The 17,100-nt window shown below is 35.7% G+C and overlaps 2 protein-coding genes across 4 annotated transcripts in view; both read right to left on the bottom strand.

Moving 5' to 3' along the window:
• Window positions 1-2,801, bottom strand: part of LOC138695864 (uncharacterized) — a 33,530-nt gene extending 30,729 nt beyond the window's left edge. Inside the window, exon 1 of the mRNA XM_069820161.1 lies at window positions 2,652-2,801. The gene's annotated coding sequence lies outside the window, so the exon portion shown is untranslated. The remainder of the gene's footprint in view (window positions 1-2,651) is intronic.
• A 718-nt stretch (window positions 2,802-3,519) lies between these two features.
• Window positions 3,520-17,100, bottom strand: part of LOC138695863 (uncharacterized) — a 41,000-nt gene continuing 27,419 nt past the window's right edge. For all 3 annotated transcript variants that reach the window (XM_069820160.1, XM_069820158.1, XM_069820159.1), the window contains exons 5-6: window positions 16,119-16,230; window positions 3,520-9,297 (exon numbers count right to left, since the gene is read on the bottom strand). In XM_069820160.1, coding sequence (XP_069676261.1) covers window positions 9,073-9,297; window positions 16,119-16,230 — 337 coding nt within the window. In that variant the 3' untranslated portion in view covers window positions 3,520-9,072. The remainder of the gene's footprint in view (window positions 9,298-16,118; window positions 16,231-17,100) is intronic.

Here is a 17,100-nt window from a genome sequence, read left to right as displayed (position 1 = left end):
CGATACGATGTAGTGAACGCGGTTACATAACAATTACAGCGAAGATTGTCTTTTTCCGATTCGTGCGATTCTTTCGATGCTTCCGATACGATGTAGTGAACCCGGTTACATAACAATTACAGCGAAGATTGTCTTTTTCCGGTCCGTGCGATTCGTTCGATGCGTCCGATACGATGTAGTGAACGCGGTTAAATAACAATTACAGCGAAGATTGTCTTTTTCCGATCCGTGCGATTCGTCCGATGCGTCCGATACGATGTAGTGAACGCGGTTACATAACAATTACAGCGAAGATTGTCTTTTTCCGATCCGTGCGATTCTTTCGATGCTTCCGATACGATGTAGTGAACCCGGTTACATAACAATTACAGCGAAGATTGTCTTTTTCCGGTCCGTGCGATTCGTTCGATGCGTCCGATACGATGTAGTGAACGCGGTTACATAACAATTACAGCGAAGATTGTCTTTTTCCGATCCGTGCGATTCGTCCGATACGATGTAGTGAACGCGGTTACATAACAATTACAGCGAAGATTGTCTTTTTCCGATCCGTGCGATTCGTTCGATGCTTCCGATACGATGTAGTGAACGCGGTTACATAACAATTACAGCGAAGATTGTCTTTTTCCGATCCGTGCGATTCGTTCGATGCATTCGATACGATGTAGTGAACGCGGTTACATAACAATTACAGCGAAGATTGTCATTTTCCGATCCGTGCGATTCGTTCGATGCATTCGATACGATGTAGTGAACGCGGTTACATAACAATTACAGCGAAGATTGTCTTTTTCCGATCCGTGAGATTCGTTCGATGCTTCCGATACGATGTAGTGAACGCGGTTACATAACAATTACAGCGAAGATTGTCTTTTTCCGATCCGTGCGATTCGTTCGATGCATTCGATACGATGTAGTGAACGCGGTTACATAACAATTACAGCGAAGATTGTCATTTTCCGATCCGTGCGATTCGTTCGATGCATTCGATACGATGTAGTGAACGCGGTTACATAACAATTACAGCGAAGATTGTCTTTTTCCGATCCGTGAGATTCGTTCGATGCTTCCGATACGATGTAGTGAACGCGGTTACATAACAATTACAGCGAAGATTGTCTTTTTCCGATCCGTGCGATTCGTTCGATGCATTCGATACGATGTAGTGAACGCGGTTACATAACAATTACAGCGAAGATTGTCTTTTTCCGATCCGTGCGATTCGTTCGATGCTTCCGATACGATGTAGTGAACGTGGTTACATAACAATTACAGCGAAGATTGTCTTTTTCCGATCCGTGCGATTCGTTCGATGCTTCCGATACGATGTAGTGAACGCGGTTACATAACAATTACAGCGAAGATTGTCTTTTTCCGATCCGTGCGATTCGTTCGATGCTTCCGATACGATGTAGTGAACCCGGCTACATAACAATTACAGCGAAGATTGTCTTTTTCCGATCCGTGCGATTCGTTCTATGCTTCCGATACGATGTAGTGAACGCGGTTACATAACAATTACAGCGAAGATCGTCTTTTTCCGATCCGTGCGATTCGTTCGATGCTTCCGATACGATGTAGTGAACCCGGTTACATAACAATTACAGCGAAGATTGTCTTTTTCCGATCCGTGCGATTCGTTCTATGCTTCCGATACGATGTAGTGAACCCGGTTACATAACAATTACAGCGAAGATTGTCTTTTTCTGATCCGTGCGATTCGTTCTATGCTTCCGATACGATGTAGTGAACCCGGTTACATAACAATTACTGCGAAGATTGTCTTTTTCCGATCCGTGCGATTCGGTCGATGCTTCCGATACGATGTAGTGAACGCGGTTACATAACAATTACAGCGAAGATTGTCTTTTTCCGATCCGTGCGATTCGTTCGATGCTTCCGATACGATGTAGTGAACGCGGTTACATAACAATTACAGCGAAGATTGTCTTTTTCCGATCCGTGCGATTCGTTCGATGCTTCCGATACGATGTAGTGAACGCGGTTACATAACAATTACAGCGAAGATTGTCTTTTTCAGATCCGTGCGATTCGTCCGATGCGTGCGATACGATGTAGTGAACGCTTACTTTTATACGTGTGTCCCGCACTGTAGGCTCCATGAAAAAAAAAAAACTCATGACGTCATTTTTTGTGAATTTTTAACCAGACGCTGCCTTTTTGTGTCCCTTTCATGTTCGATTAAATCTAGGATTTGTTTTCTATCGACTGAGCTTTACGATGAGTAAATATAATAAATAATTATCACATTACAAGCTGTTACTTATGTTCTACCCTAGTCCGAACATAATTTATACTTACATTAAAAATAAAATTTCATTCATCATAAATTCATTAATAGAAATAGAGCTGTTCATAACTCGCAATATTGCCTGTCTTTAAGACAATCCCTTCTGTTTAAATAGCTGTAGAGATAGTATTATTCTGGTATTCTTCGTAACCATGGCAAATATTTCTACCACTTGAAAAATATAATTTAAAAAAGCAATAAATTCAATAATGATAAATGTCGACTTGTCTCGATAGACATAAACAACGGCATTCCTGAAACTCTCGTGGACTAAAGCAGAATAATTTATTTAAAAATCCAACGAAAACTGTGAAAAATACAAACGTAACCAAGCACTTACCTCAGTAGCAGATCAGGAATGACATATCATGAACTTGGCACCTATCACCACAAACATATATGTTATCTTATACCATGTATGAAGTGCTGATTAGTTAAGGACTCGCTAACAATGTCGAGCTCTTTTACAAAATTTATTTACACTAAAAATAATATCAGGTATGATAATATGATAACTATGATAAAATTGATTGAAACCTCATTAGCAAGAACACATTTGATAAAATAAATTTTTGTGATAAGACCGTTAGAAGTACTACTAAAAAAAACTTATAACGATTTTTCCTGCAAGTTACACGTCGAACGATTTTGAGATCTCTCCGTTCAGTGTGACTAAAGTTGCGCTCACACGTCGCTACTTTTGCAACACTGCAGTACAAAAAACTGCGCAACTCTCGTACTGTACTGCGACGTGTGAACAACGGTGCAACCCGAAAAGTAGTGGGTTTTTCATGTGGGAATAAAGCAATAGCTATTTAAGGTCATTGTGGATTGTAGGTGAAAGTTAAAAAAAGTCAGGCTTGCTATGCTTCCGAACAATAGACATATCATGTTGGTATAGCTGCTGCATGTAGAGCTTGAAATGTAGAGGGTAAAATCATTTTATCCTGCTAAGAGATCTTGCTGAAATGATCGGGAGACTCAAAATTTTCTAGGCCTCTTATTTTATCAGTAATTAATACCGTCTTTTGTTAGGAACTGTAATTTTTGCGCTCTCTCGAGCCAATACTGAATCTACACCACAGCGCCATTAAATATATGAAAAAGACCTAACCCCACTTGATTAATAACTATAAAAATATTTGATTTTTAATAACAATATTATTATCTTACACACGTTTTGTAGTTTATATATTAACATCATGGTATTAACTATAATAATAATTAATTTCTAATGATAATAATGTCATCAAACCACCTCAAGTTTTGTAGATTTTAATATCCAATACACAGCTGTACTCAGAAAATTTCACACCGCAGAAACAGACCTGTAAATTATTTTAACAAGTCTTGAAGCTTTCAATAACTAATTGAATTTGAACTCTAAATATGTCCAGCATGGGAGGATAATATTAAAATGGATTTGAGGGAGGTGGGGTATGATGATAGAGACTGACTTAATCTTGCACAGGATAGGGACCGATGGCGGGCTTATGTGAGGGCGGCAATGAACCTTCGGGTTCCTTAAAAGCCATTTGTAAGTAAGTAAGTAAAATATGTCCAGCAATCCTGGAGGGCATGGCCTTCGTGTACTAGCCTATTGTTTATTGTAGTGTGTATTTTGTTTTATTTTGAAATGCAATTAGTACTCAATCTGATGAAAGATGGATTTTGGAAAATAGAAAAATTATGTAGGAAAACTGACATTTCACTGAAAACTACTATTTTTCTGAAAAACTTTGGCTTCCAATCTTCAAAATGAGGGGTCATTCATTAAAATCCGTTCAGCCGTTTTCCCGTAATTTCCATTACCAGTTCAAATTATATATATAGATAACGGCAATTTCTGAATATTTCATGCCACTTGGCATACGGATGTTAGATATACTGGGTTGCTCTTTGTGGTGTCAGCATTACCAAGCACACAAGACTACTGACAGAGATGATGTACCCGTTTAAAATCCAGGAGGTTTTCTGTGGATATTCTATATTTAACATAGTAAAGACTATTAAGTTTCGGTAGGTGAGTTATGTTATAGCTAATAGAAAATGTACGAAATGTCATACCAAGAAGAGTGTTAAGTCCTGAGAATGATTTACCTTTGTGTAATGTGAGAGTGTCTGGGAAGAAAGGAGGCTAATGCAGTGGCGTTGTAACTTGTATCATTTAAGTAGGATATAAGGCACAAAATAACTTCTATCTCGTTATGGATTATACAGTATATGAGCAATTAAATTTAGTTTACAACGTAGTGAGTGAGCTTCCAGATATATACATAATGCATTGTGTAATATACAATGGAGCGATTAAATTTTCAGAATATATATAATGCCTTGTGTTTTGCTAGCTTATTTTGATCATATACTTCTCAATTTTTATTATTTACTTACAGGAAACAAAACCTGTCAGGACACTTCGTAAGTTTTGTTAGTGTGTGTTATTACACTCATTTGAAGAACGAGAATTCATTAATAGTACATTATTCAACGAGCTTATAATGGTAGTAATTAAGACGCGAGTATGTTTATAAAACGAGCGCAAGCGAGTTTCATAATTTTCATACGAGCGTCTTAATTACCATTATAGTCAAGTTTCATACGACTTTTTATGCTCGATCATATTTCTAACTTGAAATTATTCATAAGTATTCATGTTATTCTTATCTGACTGAGGAGCGGAACTGACCTTGTGCAATAGCTCGTAAATTGTGAGATGTGCGCAGACGCGAAAGTATTGACTTTTTCCGAGAAACAAATGTCTCGCGCTAGTTGCCTTTCGATTGCATATCCGAGAATAATCGATACTTGCGATTTCATATTGCTACAATGGTATTTTCTGATTGGTGAAACACCTGAACTTTAATGAATAGGTGTACTTTAATGAGGTCCATTAAAGGGCTGCTACCAGGTGTATAATTACTACATTTCGGGATGGTCGAGCAAAAAAATATTAAACTTACAACAGAGTCATTCCACGTCAAATCGCACAGCAACAGAACACGACCTTCTCGAAAATAATCGAATTCTTTTTCATGAATTCCAGACATCAAATAAGGAGACCCGTATTGTTTTATTTCCACAATTATTAATTATTTGTGTAGTTATGACTATTTGAAAATACGCAAATTATGCGCGCACTGTTACATAAACTCAATTGGAACTCTGTTTCTGCATATAATTGAGATTTGCGGTTTGGCGCATTTGAAAGACTAAATACAACACTTTTTATTACTTTAGGCTTATCACAAATACATTTCAAATTTGGCCTAATTTTTAATGACTTATTTTTCAAAGCAAAATTACTACGTTCAATAGCCAAGTTAAAAATCTGAAAAAATATAGGCTTGTTCCCTGATGTATTATCTGTAAACTACTGCAGTTAAAAATGTGGGATCTGCATACATACATTTGCAACAATTTATTTTCCGGAGGCATGCACGCGCTCGCGATCCCCAGCTAATGAACCGCTTGCGGCAGCAGACCTACAATTACACTTGTGCTAGAAGGGTGCGAAATTCCCCGTTGCTTATAATAACTGATGTCGCACACTACACAACAAATGATTAATGCCTTAAGGAACAGTAAATATCTTATCTAAAGTGATTTTATTATTGTCAGTTCAGCTAAGAGTGGGAGCCCTTCACAATGCTGTATGTTTATACTGTACTATATAGCCAAGTGTTTAACGATAGCAAGGCTGGATAAGGCAGTAAACTTTATGACAGTAAACAGATGGCCGGAGACAAAATATAGAAGAGAAAAATAATCAGTCAGATTTTGAATTTCATGAAGTGAAGTTCTGTGTGTCGAATATTAACGCTTGTGACGTGTCTTCTACAACATGAGTGACGGTAAAGATCGCGTTAATATATAACAAGTGTTTAAATCCATTTGACCTTCCTAATCACGCTTTTAAAAAGAAAGACGCGTAAGTCGCGATTTATTGATAAAGCTTAATTTAGCGGAGTCTTTGAATGTGCGAATATGTGATTCGTGCCGTAAAAAAGTCTATCAACTTCCGGATAGGTCTGGTGAAAGTATATGTGAAGCCGGTAGTTCTTGTGATATTAATAATCATGAATCAAATGAATGTAGTGCGGACAATGAAAGTGATAATCCCAGTTCTTCTTCTAGCAGTTCTATGGATACAGCGCTAGAAATTAGTAATATTGAGGTGCTAAACAAAAGTTTGGTGTCAATAGGAGAATCCCCAATCAAGAAAAGAAAACTACCACAAAAACGATACCCCCGTGAAAAGTTTCAAAAAGTAAAAGGCTCCCTAGCAAGTAAAGTTTTTCATGTAGAAGATGCATCAACGCCCATTGAAAAGTCAGACAATAATGATATTATTAACAAATTGATTGAATCCTTTCACACAACAGATGACAAGACAGTAAAAATTCAAATTTTAACAATTTTTTAAAGTTGGTCCTACAATAAAATTAAACAAAACTTTGAAGCGACTGATCACATGATAAGGGTGGCAAAGAAACTGGCTGAAGAAAGTGGAATTTTGTCCACTCCTAACAATAAACTCGGTAAAGTTTTGGAACTGTCTACAGTGACTAAGGTGCTGCAGTTCTACAAATCAGAATATGTGAGTAGGGTAATGGCTGGAAAAAAGAATTTTGTTAGTGTGAAAGAGGACGGTCAAAAAGTTCATAAGCAGAAAAGATTAATTTTATGTAATCTTAAGGAAACATACAAGTGTTTCAAGGACAAATATCCACTAATAAAAATAAGTTTTTCTAAATTTGCAGAACTGAGACCAAAAGAATGTATTTTGCCAGGGGCTAATGGAACGCACAGTGCATGTGTTTGTACACATCACGAAAATGTAAAATTACTTATAGATGGTGCAAACATTCCACTACTAACATCAAATTCTAGTGTAGTTGTCAATAACTACAAAGATGCGCTGTCACACATTCTTTGTAATCCTCCATCAATTTATTGTTACCTTAAACAATGTTCAAGTTGTCCAGGACCTGACAATATAATCAAACATATCCGAGAACAGTTTGACGCCGAGGCTATTGAGCAGATAACATACAAACAATGGGTTACAGTTGATCGCACTAATTTAGAAACGCTTCAGTCTTCAACTGATGAATTTTTAGACAAATTGTCAAGAAAACTTCTCTCCTTATTGCCGCACGTTTTCATAGCACAGCAGCAAAGTCAATTTTTGGTGGAATGCAAAGAAAATATACAACCTGAAAATTACATAGTTATTGCAGACTTTTCTGAAAATTATTCCTTTGTAATACAAGATTCAGTACAGGGTGTGCATTGGAACAACTGCCAAGCCACAATACATCCTTTCGTAGTATATTTCAAAGAAGGTACAGAAATTCGTCACAAAAGTATTGTTGTTATCTCAGAAAGCATGAAACATGACACTGATTCCTTTCACTTTTTTCAATCTGAAGCAATCAATTTCTTAAAGCAAGAATTCAACGATATGGAAAAAATTATCTACTTTTCCGATGGATCAAGTTCACAATACAAAAACAGAAAGAATTTTTAAAATATCTGCTTACATGAAGACGATTATGGAATTGGCGCTGAATGGCACTTCTTTGCAACGTCGCATGGTAAAGGTCCATGTGATGGAATTGGAGGAACTGTTAAAAGACTTGCAAAGAGAGCCAATCTACAACCCGGTCAAGATCCTATAACAACACCAAAATACTGTTTGACTGGGCACAAAAAAACCATTTCTAACGTGCAATTTATATTTTGTCCCCTGAATAAGCACAAAAACCACAATGAAAATTTGCAGGCCAGATATCACAATCTAAAACCAATAACTGGTACATTAAAATTACATTCTTTCATTCCGTTGTCAAAAACTGAAGCTGTAGTGAAACAATTTTCTTTCGAGAAAGAAGGTAGGCGAGTGAAAATATAAAGTGTAGTGAGAATGAAAACAGACGTTTAAAAAACAATATGTACATTATCATAATAAGTGAATATAATTAGTGTAAGTTAGTAGTGTTTCCTCGAGTGACTTGATACGTACTGGGTGTAATGTAGTAACGTTCGCTCGATCATCCAGTGCCGATAAACCTTCCAGCGCGCGCTCAACGCTTCCCGTCCACTGCTGCACCGGCATGCTACACATTGTTTCGTAAGTAATTAAATTTCCATTAAACTATTAGAGAAACCATTATGATTTTTTCTGGAATTATTGGGAATACTTCAATGCACCTAGTAGGTATTTTTTTAGATTTTTAATACGGCTATTTCACATTGATATTTAACTTTTAAAAATTGAATCATAAAAAAATATTTGTAATAATTATAATAAAATCAGTTAATAAATATTTAACAAAAGACAATATTTTAAGCTTTTAAATGCATTTTTCAAAAAAATTTTAACATCAATGTGCTCGGAAATATGACGCTTTAAATGTTGCATTGTGCGACATTTTTAACGAATTTTAACATGCAATATTTAAAAAACATGTGGACTTAGGAGGAAATAAAAATACACTTGTTAGTTTATTAGACCCATAGAGTTGATAAAAAAATATAAACGCGATCGGAAATATGAAGGTCAAAATTTGTATAATTTTGTGCGATTTGACGTGGAATGACTCAACACTGTCTGAAAATGTAAACCCATTTTTAAAAGTACGAATTTGAAGCACCTTCCCATTCATGAGAGTAGCATGTAACTGAACTAGCTATTAGATTTTAGTTAGTTCCATATCAGTGAGTTATGTGTATTCCCCAAAGAAATGCAGAACAGAACACTAGAATGGACAAATATTACTTATAAAGCAATTTGTCAAATCCGAGAAAGTAATTTCCATTGCTAAGAGCTCGTCATTAACCATATTTCGAAGACTCTCCAGAAGGTCAGGTAGGACATATGGTTTCATAAATTCAATTAGTTCAACAGTTGAATCTCCGAGGAGCTTGTTCAAGATTCTAACAATCTTATTTCCTTTCATACCCAACAAGGAACTAACCTCAATCTGAAACACAAGAAAATTCAATGTTATTTAATGAACGAGAAAGAAAACGCTATTGAGAATGAATGAATTATGTTATTATTTCTCTTACTTGTTACATAAGCTACAGTGTTACTTAGAATTGTGTTTAATGAATAAAGTACTAAAGCCGTTGCGCAACTTTACTACTGCATCTGTATAAGCTGCACATCGTATTCACACACAAATCAGATGTAGCGTACAGCATGCTACTTTTCGTGCTGCGTAACCTATCAAATCGAAAGTTGCTACACAAAGTAGCAAGTCTATTAACACAAAACGCTATTTGTAGCTGCAGCTTTACATCTACAGGGACATAATTTTATTTTTACTAACATTTTTAATATTAACCTGGCTATATCTTTGGATTAAAGGTCTAGAACCGGAAACACCACTTGCTCCCACTTCCAAGACTGGAGTTCGATGATATTGGTGTAAAATACAGATCATTTTACTAGGTATAGGAGGGAAGAAAAGTAGTTCATCCATTTATGTAAACTAGAAAATATCGCAATTTTGAGTTTGATAATTTTCATTAGGTTTTTGTTTAATCAAAATACAGTACAGTATTAACAATAAGCGATTTTACTCAAGAATTGAGCTATACATTCGGACGTATTAATTTTGCAGTGTACATTGCACTGTTACAGCACATTAGCGTACAATACAGAGGATGAAGTTAAACTGAAAAATAATCATAATATGGATATTTAAACATATTTTTGAAAATGGTGGCCGTTCATTTCGATACAGGCTTCAGTACTTTTGTGCATATTATCGCACTATAGACTATTGTATCTAATTCCAATTACCAGTTTCGTCCTTCGTACCAGTAACTCATGTTGAAATAATTCTATACCTACTCTACAAAATAGTACTTTACGTACTGTAAATTTAATCTTCACTTCTGCCCGATCCGAAAAGATAAAATTACCCAGAAATGCTGTCTACTGACCGTTCAAGTGTTTTTGTAGTAGAAAGGAGGGGGGGAATCATTTGACAGTTAATTACTTAACGAGGCCCTTTTATTTAAGTTATTTTAAACAGTTGTATAATATTACGTAGACGTCCAATTCCTAACAGAAATTAATGTTTTCAGAAAAGAGCTAAGACAGCCCAGCTACTAGACTTTACAGGGGGGCGAACAGAAGCAGGTGGGGGAAACCGGGATGCGACGTAGGCAAACGGACGACAGTACCTGTGCGAAAATATGATTCAATATTCAAAGGTCTTTCGTCACTGGAAAACGCGAACATATTTCTGGAACGTACTATACTCACTAACTCAGTACTGCATACGCGGCCTTGGTTATGTGTGGAAAAAGATTGGAAGTTTACTAGTAGAAGGGGTGGGAGCGAAGTACATTCAACAACTCAGGTACAATAAAAAATGAAGTAAAAATAAAATGATGTCCCTATAGGCCTATGTATTGATTATTCAATACAACTTGTAATAACTAAGCATTATTTCGTAAGCAATGTTGACCTCTCTCTTCTTTGAAACTATGCTATAGTGAGTTAAGAATGATTGAATATATTTGTCATTAAGCAATACCTTTTCGGTAGGCGACACTTCACAATAATTAGTATACAGTGCCGTATCCCTATTTTACAACGCCTCTTATACAATCATTAGGCAGTGGCCTAGCCAGCGGGTACGCGAGATGGGCCCAGGCCCACCGAAAAAGTATGCAAATTTTTGCGTTTTTTATGGAAAATACTCAACATTAAAACTAAACCATGAATCCAGAGCAATAGTTACAGTCGATATCATTAAGGTAAGAAGTCAAAAATGCGTTCATTTCTCCAAGAACCAATTTAACTGTGTTGGGTTGGGCCTAAAAAATTGTCTGGCAGCGATAAAAAGAAGGTAGCGTGAAGGCTACTGAAATGTTACATCAGCTAGAAAAACTTGATCTTATTTTATTAGCTATGTTTAGATGATAATTTTGCTTTTGCAAATTCATTATTGGAAGCACCTGAGTCTCCAAAAATGGGTATTAGTAAATGTTCGTCCTTCATTAAGGCAATGATATAGTAGTACATTATGCAACGAGCCTATAATGATAGTCTTAATTACTATTATAGGCAAGTTTCATACGACTTTTTATGCTCGACCATATTTCTAACTTGAAATTATTCAGAAGTATTCATTTTATTCGTATCTAACTGAAGAGTGGAAGTGACCTTGTGCATCGCTCGTAAATTGTGAGATGTGCGCAGACGCGAAAGTATTAATTTTTTCCGAGGAACAATAATGTCATTGAGCTTGTTATAATCTACAGAATAACATGAACTAATTTTGATATAACCTGGAAATTGATTTAGAATTGAAAAACGAGATGACAAATTGAATTTATTTGAATATTATTTACAATTAACGCTAATTATTATAGTAACAGAACTTAACCTTCTGCGACAATATTGGATTTCCAGCCTCCGTGACGTTTCCCTCGTTGTCTTTCGATTGCATCCGAGAATAATTGAAAACCTGAACTTTAATGAATAGGTGTACTTTAATGACATGCATTAAAGGACTGCTACCAGGTGTATAATTACTACATTTCGGCATGGTCGAGCATAAAATATTCAAAGCTCTGAAACGAAGAAAAATTCGACAATCATGTCAAGCACAAGGTTTTGTAATCTAGCAATTCTATCCATTGAGAGGGAGAAAAGTTGGGATTTGTTGAAGGACCCATCATCAGCGATCGACAGATTCTCTGCTAGGAAATCTCGACAGCTCCAGTTCACCTTATGAAGCGTTTGTATAAGTACGCCTTGCATGATTGTTTATCATAATTTTGCATGTTATTGAATAAGACTTCGAAAATGAGTTTCAAGAGAGTTGACGGCAGAGGCATTGTCATGAGATGCATATCTGGCCCAACTAAAATAAATAGTCTGGCTACGCCACTGTCATTAGGTCATTAATTCTTTTAATTTATTATTATATTTCAACCACTCTATCTTTTCTTGTCCGTCATCGTTTCTTCCACTAGCTTTTATTAATATAATCAACATAATCAATTTCGGTAGATGAATTGCAATCGACATGTCCCCTTTCTACTACACTTTCGCATATCAAGGTGTATTAGAAACGTAGCAATGACTTACAAGAAATGTAACCCGATAAGACAATTTTATTTAGACGTTTTTCCTATTTCAAGCGCTCAAAAGTCCCTTAAACATATCAGTTTATTACCGAAAAAATGTAGTTTTCAAATGGAGGCGAGCTTACTTTGTTATATTACACACCGTTTAAAAAAAAAAAAAAACATTATGTTACAAAGTCCTATAGGTCTTAATTAGATTTTTATTGATTTGAGTAAATATTAACTTAAATATTAGATCATAAGCAATGCAAAGATAATTAATTAAATACATTATATATTAGTAGAGTCGATAGAAATAATTCATTCTAGCGTAAGGTTATAACGTGAATTCACCTTTTACAGAAACAGTGTCACAATGAAAGGAGAAAAGACAAAAAACTTGGAAATATAGGGAGGAGGTCGGATTAAATATGGCAGCATATTAGGATAATTATGGAAACACATACAAAAGTACAAACGATTATTGTGGGCTGTTCACAGTCTGCAATATAGCAGAATATTAGGCTTAAAGTAGAAACACAAAAAAAAGTAGAAACGACTGTTACCTGTTTACAGTTTGCAATGTGGCGACATATTAGGATAATTGTGGAAACACAAACAAAAATAGAAACGACGGTGGGCTATTTACAATCTGCAATATGGCAGCATATTAGGATAATTGTGGAAACATACACGAAAATAGAAACGACGGTGGGCTATTTACAATCTGCAATATGGCAGCATATTAGGATAATTGTGGAAACACAAACAAAAATAGAAACGACGGTGGGCTATTTACAATCTGCAATATGGCAGCATATTAGGATAATTGTGGAAACATACACAAAAATAGAAACGACGGTGGGCTATTTACAATCTGCAATATGGCAGCATATTAGGATAATTGTGGAAACATACATAAAAATAGAAACGACGGTGGGCTATTTACAATCTGCAATATGGCAGCATATTAGGATAATTGTGGAAACATACACAAAAATAGAAACGACGGTGGGCTATTTACAATCTGCAATATGGCAGCATATTAGGATAATTGTGGAAACATACACAAAAATAGAAACGACGGTGGGCTATTTACAATCTGCAATATGGCAGCATATTAGGATAATTGTGGAAACACACAAAAATAGAAACGACGGTGGGCTATTTACAATCTGAAATATGGCAGCATATTAGGATAATTGTGGAAACATACACAAAAATAGAAACGACGGTGGGCTATTTACAATCTGCAATATGGCAGCATATTAGGATAATTGTGGAAACATACATAAAAATAGAAACGACGGTGGGCTATTTACAATCTGCAATATGGCAGCATATTAGGATAATTGTGGAAACATACACAAAAATAGAAACGACGGTGGGCTATTTACAATCTGCAATATGGCAGCATATTAGGATAATTGTGGAAACATACACAAAAATAGAAACGACGGTGGGCTATTTACAATCTGCAATATGGCAGCATATTAGGATAATTGTGGAAACATACACAAAAATAGAAACGACGGTGGGCTATTTACAATCTGCAATATGGCAGCATATTAGGATAATTGTGGAAACATACATAAAAATAGAAACGACGGTGGGCTATTTACAATCTGCAATATGGCAGCATATTAGGATAATTGTGGAAACATACACAAAAATAGAAACGACGGTGGGCTATTTACAATCTGCAATATGGCAGCATATTAGGATAATTGTGGAAACATACATAAAAATAGAAACGACGGTGGGCTATTTACAATCTGCAATATGGCAGCATATTAGGATAATTGTGGAAACATACACAAAAATAGAAACGACGGTGGGCTATTTACAATCTGCAATATGGCAGCATATTAGGATAATTGTGGAAACATACACAAAAATAGAAACGACGGTGGGCTATTTACAATCTGCAATATGGCAGCATATTAGGATAATTGTGGAAACATACACAAAAATAGAAACGACGGTGGGCTATTTACAATCTGCAATATGGCAGCATATTAGGATAATTGTGGAAACACAAACAAAAATAGAAACGACGGTGGGCTATTTACAATCTGCAATATGGCAGCATATTAGGATAATTGTGGAAACATACATAAAAATAGAAACGACGGTGGGCTATTTACAATCTGCAATATGGCAGCATATTAGGATAATTGTGGAAACATACACAAAAATAGAAACGACGGTGGGCTATTTACAATCTGCAATATGGCAGCATATTAGGATAATTGTGGAAACACACAAAAATAGAAACGACGGTGGGCTATTTACAATCTGCAATATGGCAGCATATTAGGATAATTGTGGAAACATACACAAAAATAGAAACGACGGTGGGCTATTTACAATCTGCAATATGGCAGCATATTAGGATAATTGTGGAAACATACATAAAAATAGAAACGACGGTGGGCTATTTACAATCTGCAATATGGCAGCATATTAGGATAATTGTGGAAACATACACAAAAATAGAAACGACGGTGGGCTATTTACAATCTGCAATATGGCAGCATATTAGGATAATTGTGGAAACACACAAAAATAGAAACGACGGTGGGCTATTTACAATCTGCAATATGGCAGCATATTAGGATAATTGTGGAAACACACTAAAATAGAAACGACGGTGAGCTGTTTATAGTGTGCAATATGGCAGCATATTATAATTATGGAAACACACACAAAAATAGGAACAACGATGGGCTGTTTACAGTCTGCAATATGGCATCATGTTATGGTAATTATGGAAATACACACAAAAATACAGTGCTCTCATTTTACGAGGAATCTAAATTACAACGGATTTACGGCATACAGTTTCCTGCTTATTGTCGTTGCATCGACGAAGAGCGTGTTCCGTTACTATCACAAAATCAAGACATTTAATAATTTCAAAACAAAATAAATTATTATTATTACTATTACTATTATAAAGACATGTATACAGGTTTATTACTCATCGTTTACGAGTATTTATGATTCTGTTGAAGATGATCTTCTTCCGCAGTAAGACATGCCTCAGAGCGTTTAAGCACATTATTTCTAACCGCGCCTGAATATTCCCAAGTTTATCTTCAGTGAAAACATGTATTTTTCTCTTCTTCTGTATATTACAAAGTGATCCTGCTGTACGCCACTTTTTATTCAACTTCGAAACGCAAGATTTTATAAACATGCTAGAGTTAGAATATTATGAGCAAATTTCCGAACACATCTTCTATAGTTATCTTTTTTCACGTAATATTTCTTCAAATAAATTCGCTGTTCAACTATACACTTCTTTTTCCTATCGTTTACTTAGTTACTTAGCAACATTCAAATACACGTTTCGGTACAATTCTCAGAAGCAACTAACTACTACTAGGATGTTTTGTAGAACTGGCTTCCCACGCTGCGGTCGGGAGAGCAGGAAGTCTGCCGGCGGCGGAATGATGAGAAGTTTCCTCATAAAATGAGAGCACTGTAGAAACGACGCTTGGTAAACGTCACAGATAAATAGTTGCTGGCTTCACTGCAGCACATTACATGCGAGAGTGAAGCATGTGAGCTGTGGATTTTACCGAGCAATCGCGACAACCTTTTGAGAACCACTGTATCACAGATTAATTTTGAAATGAAGACCTGTAACATATTCTGCTGAACATATCCTATCGTAAATACGATTATCTGTTAGTCTTTTTTTTACCTGTAAAGAATTGAATACCAAATCTACGTCCAGCTTATCGATGTATATGAACTTCTCAACGGGTGTGTTCTTGATTCCTATCGTCCCAGCCAAAGTTATTGCAGTTTCCAAACTGAAAACAGAAACAACGAAATATAAAATAGTACGTGCATCCTCTCCATATAGTTCACAAAATGTAAGCTACTAAGGAGTTACTCGTAATCATAGGTAGGAAGTTCGTACCAAAACAGTACGTTTCAGTTGAGGAGTAGGCTTATAGATGTCACCCTCGCCTAGCCCTGCTCCCGTTCGCTACAGACGATAGGCAGTTCACCGTATAATATCATTCTGTAGAGCTGTGTACAGTCGTAAATATTTTGAAGAATATTGTTAATTTATATTGGTATTATAGCACAGTCTACTGTATACAGTCGCGAAGCTCAATATGTAGTAAAAATGCAAACATGGGTAGTTGCCCACCACTAGGATCGCTACTATCGCCTCATCATCACAGATCTCTCCAGCAGATGACAAAATATGTTACACTTTCGTTGTCGTGTTCTTTTGGAAAAATTAACACCTTCCTTCCATTATTGAAATATTAAATGGATAAAGTTCATTTATTATTTTAATGAAGTATATTAAATTCCACCATAAACTCGAAGATACCTGCAAGAAATAGGTTAATATTATTTTTGTTTGTGCAAAACGAACTGAAATTTACTATAATCGCTTCACTCATTCATGATTATAGCGATAATGAACTATGAAACCAATAAATATTAATTTGCATTTCCCTTTACAACAATAATATAATAACAATAATAATGGAAATATGAACTAATGGGAGTAACTTACGTGTACCGGTACTTGTAGTGTAGGCTTACGTAGTTAACAAAGTGGGATGAGGTTAAGCAATAATAATCACACCAGAATTGGAAATAAAACGTGATCAATAAATTTTATTGTAACAGACTTACTTTTTCTACGTCTCTAGTAAAGT

This window comes from Periplaneta americana, chromosome 3 (assembly GCF_040183065.1).
Source record: "Periplaneta americana isolate PAMFEO1 chromosome 3, P.americana_PAMFEO1_priV1, whole genome shotgun sequence".
In the NCBI taxonomy this organism is placed as follows: Eukaryota; Metazoa; Arthropoda; class Insecta; order Blattodea; family Blattidae; genus Periplaneta; species Periplaneta americana.
Note: the sequence above shows the minus strand (reverse complement) of the source record. Positions and strands in the feature narration are given on the sequence as shown.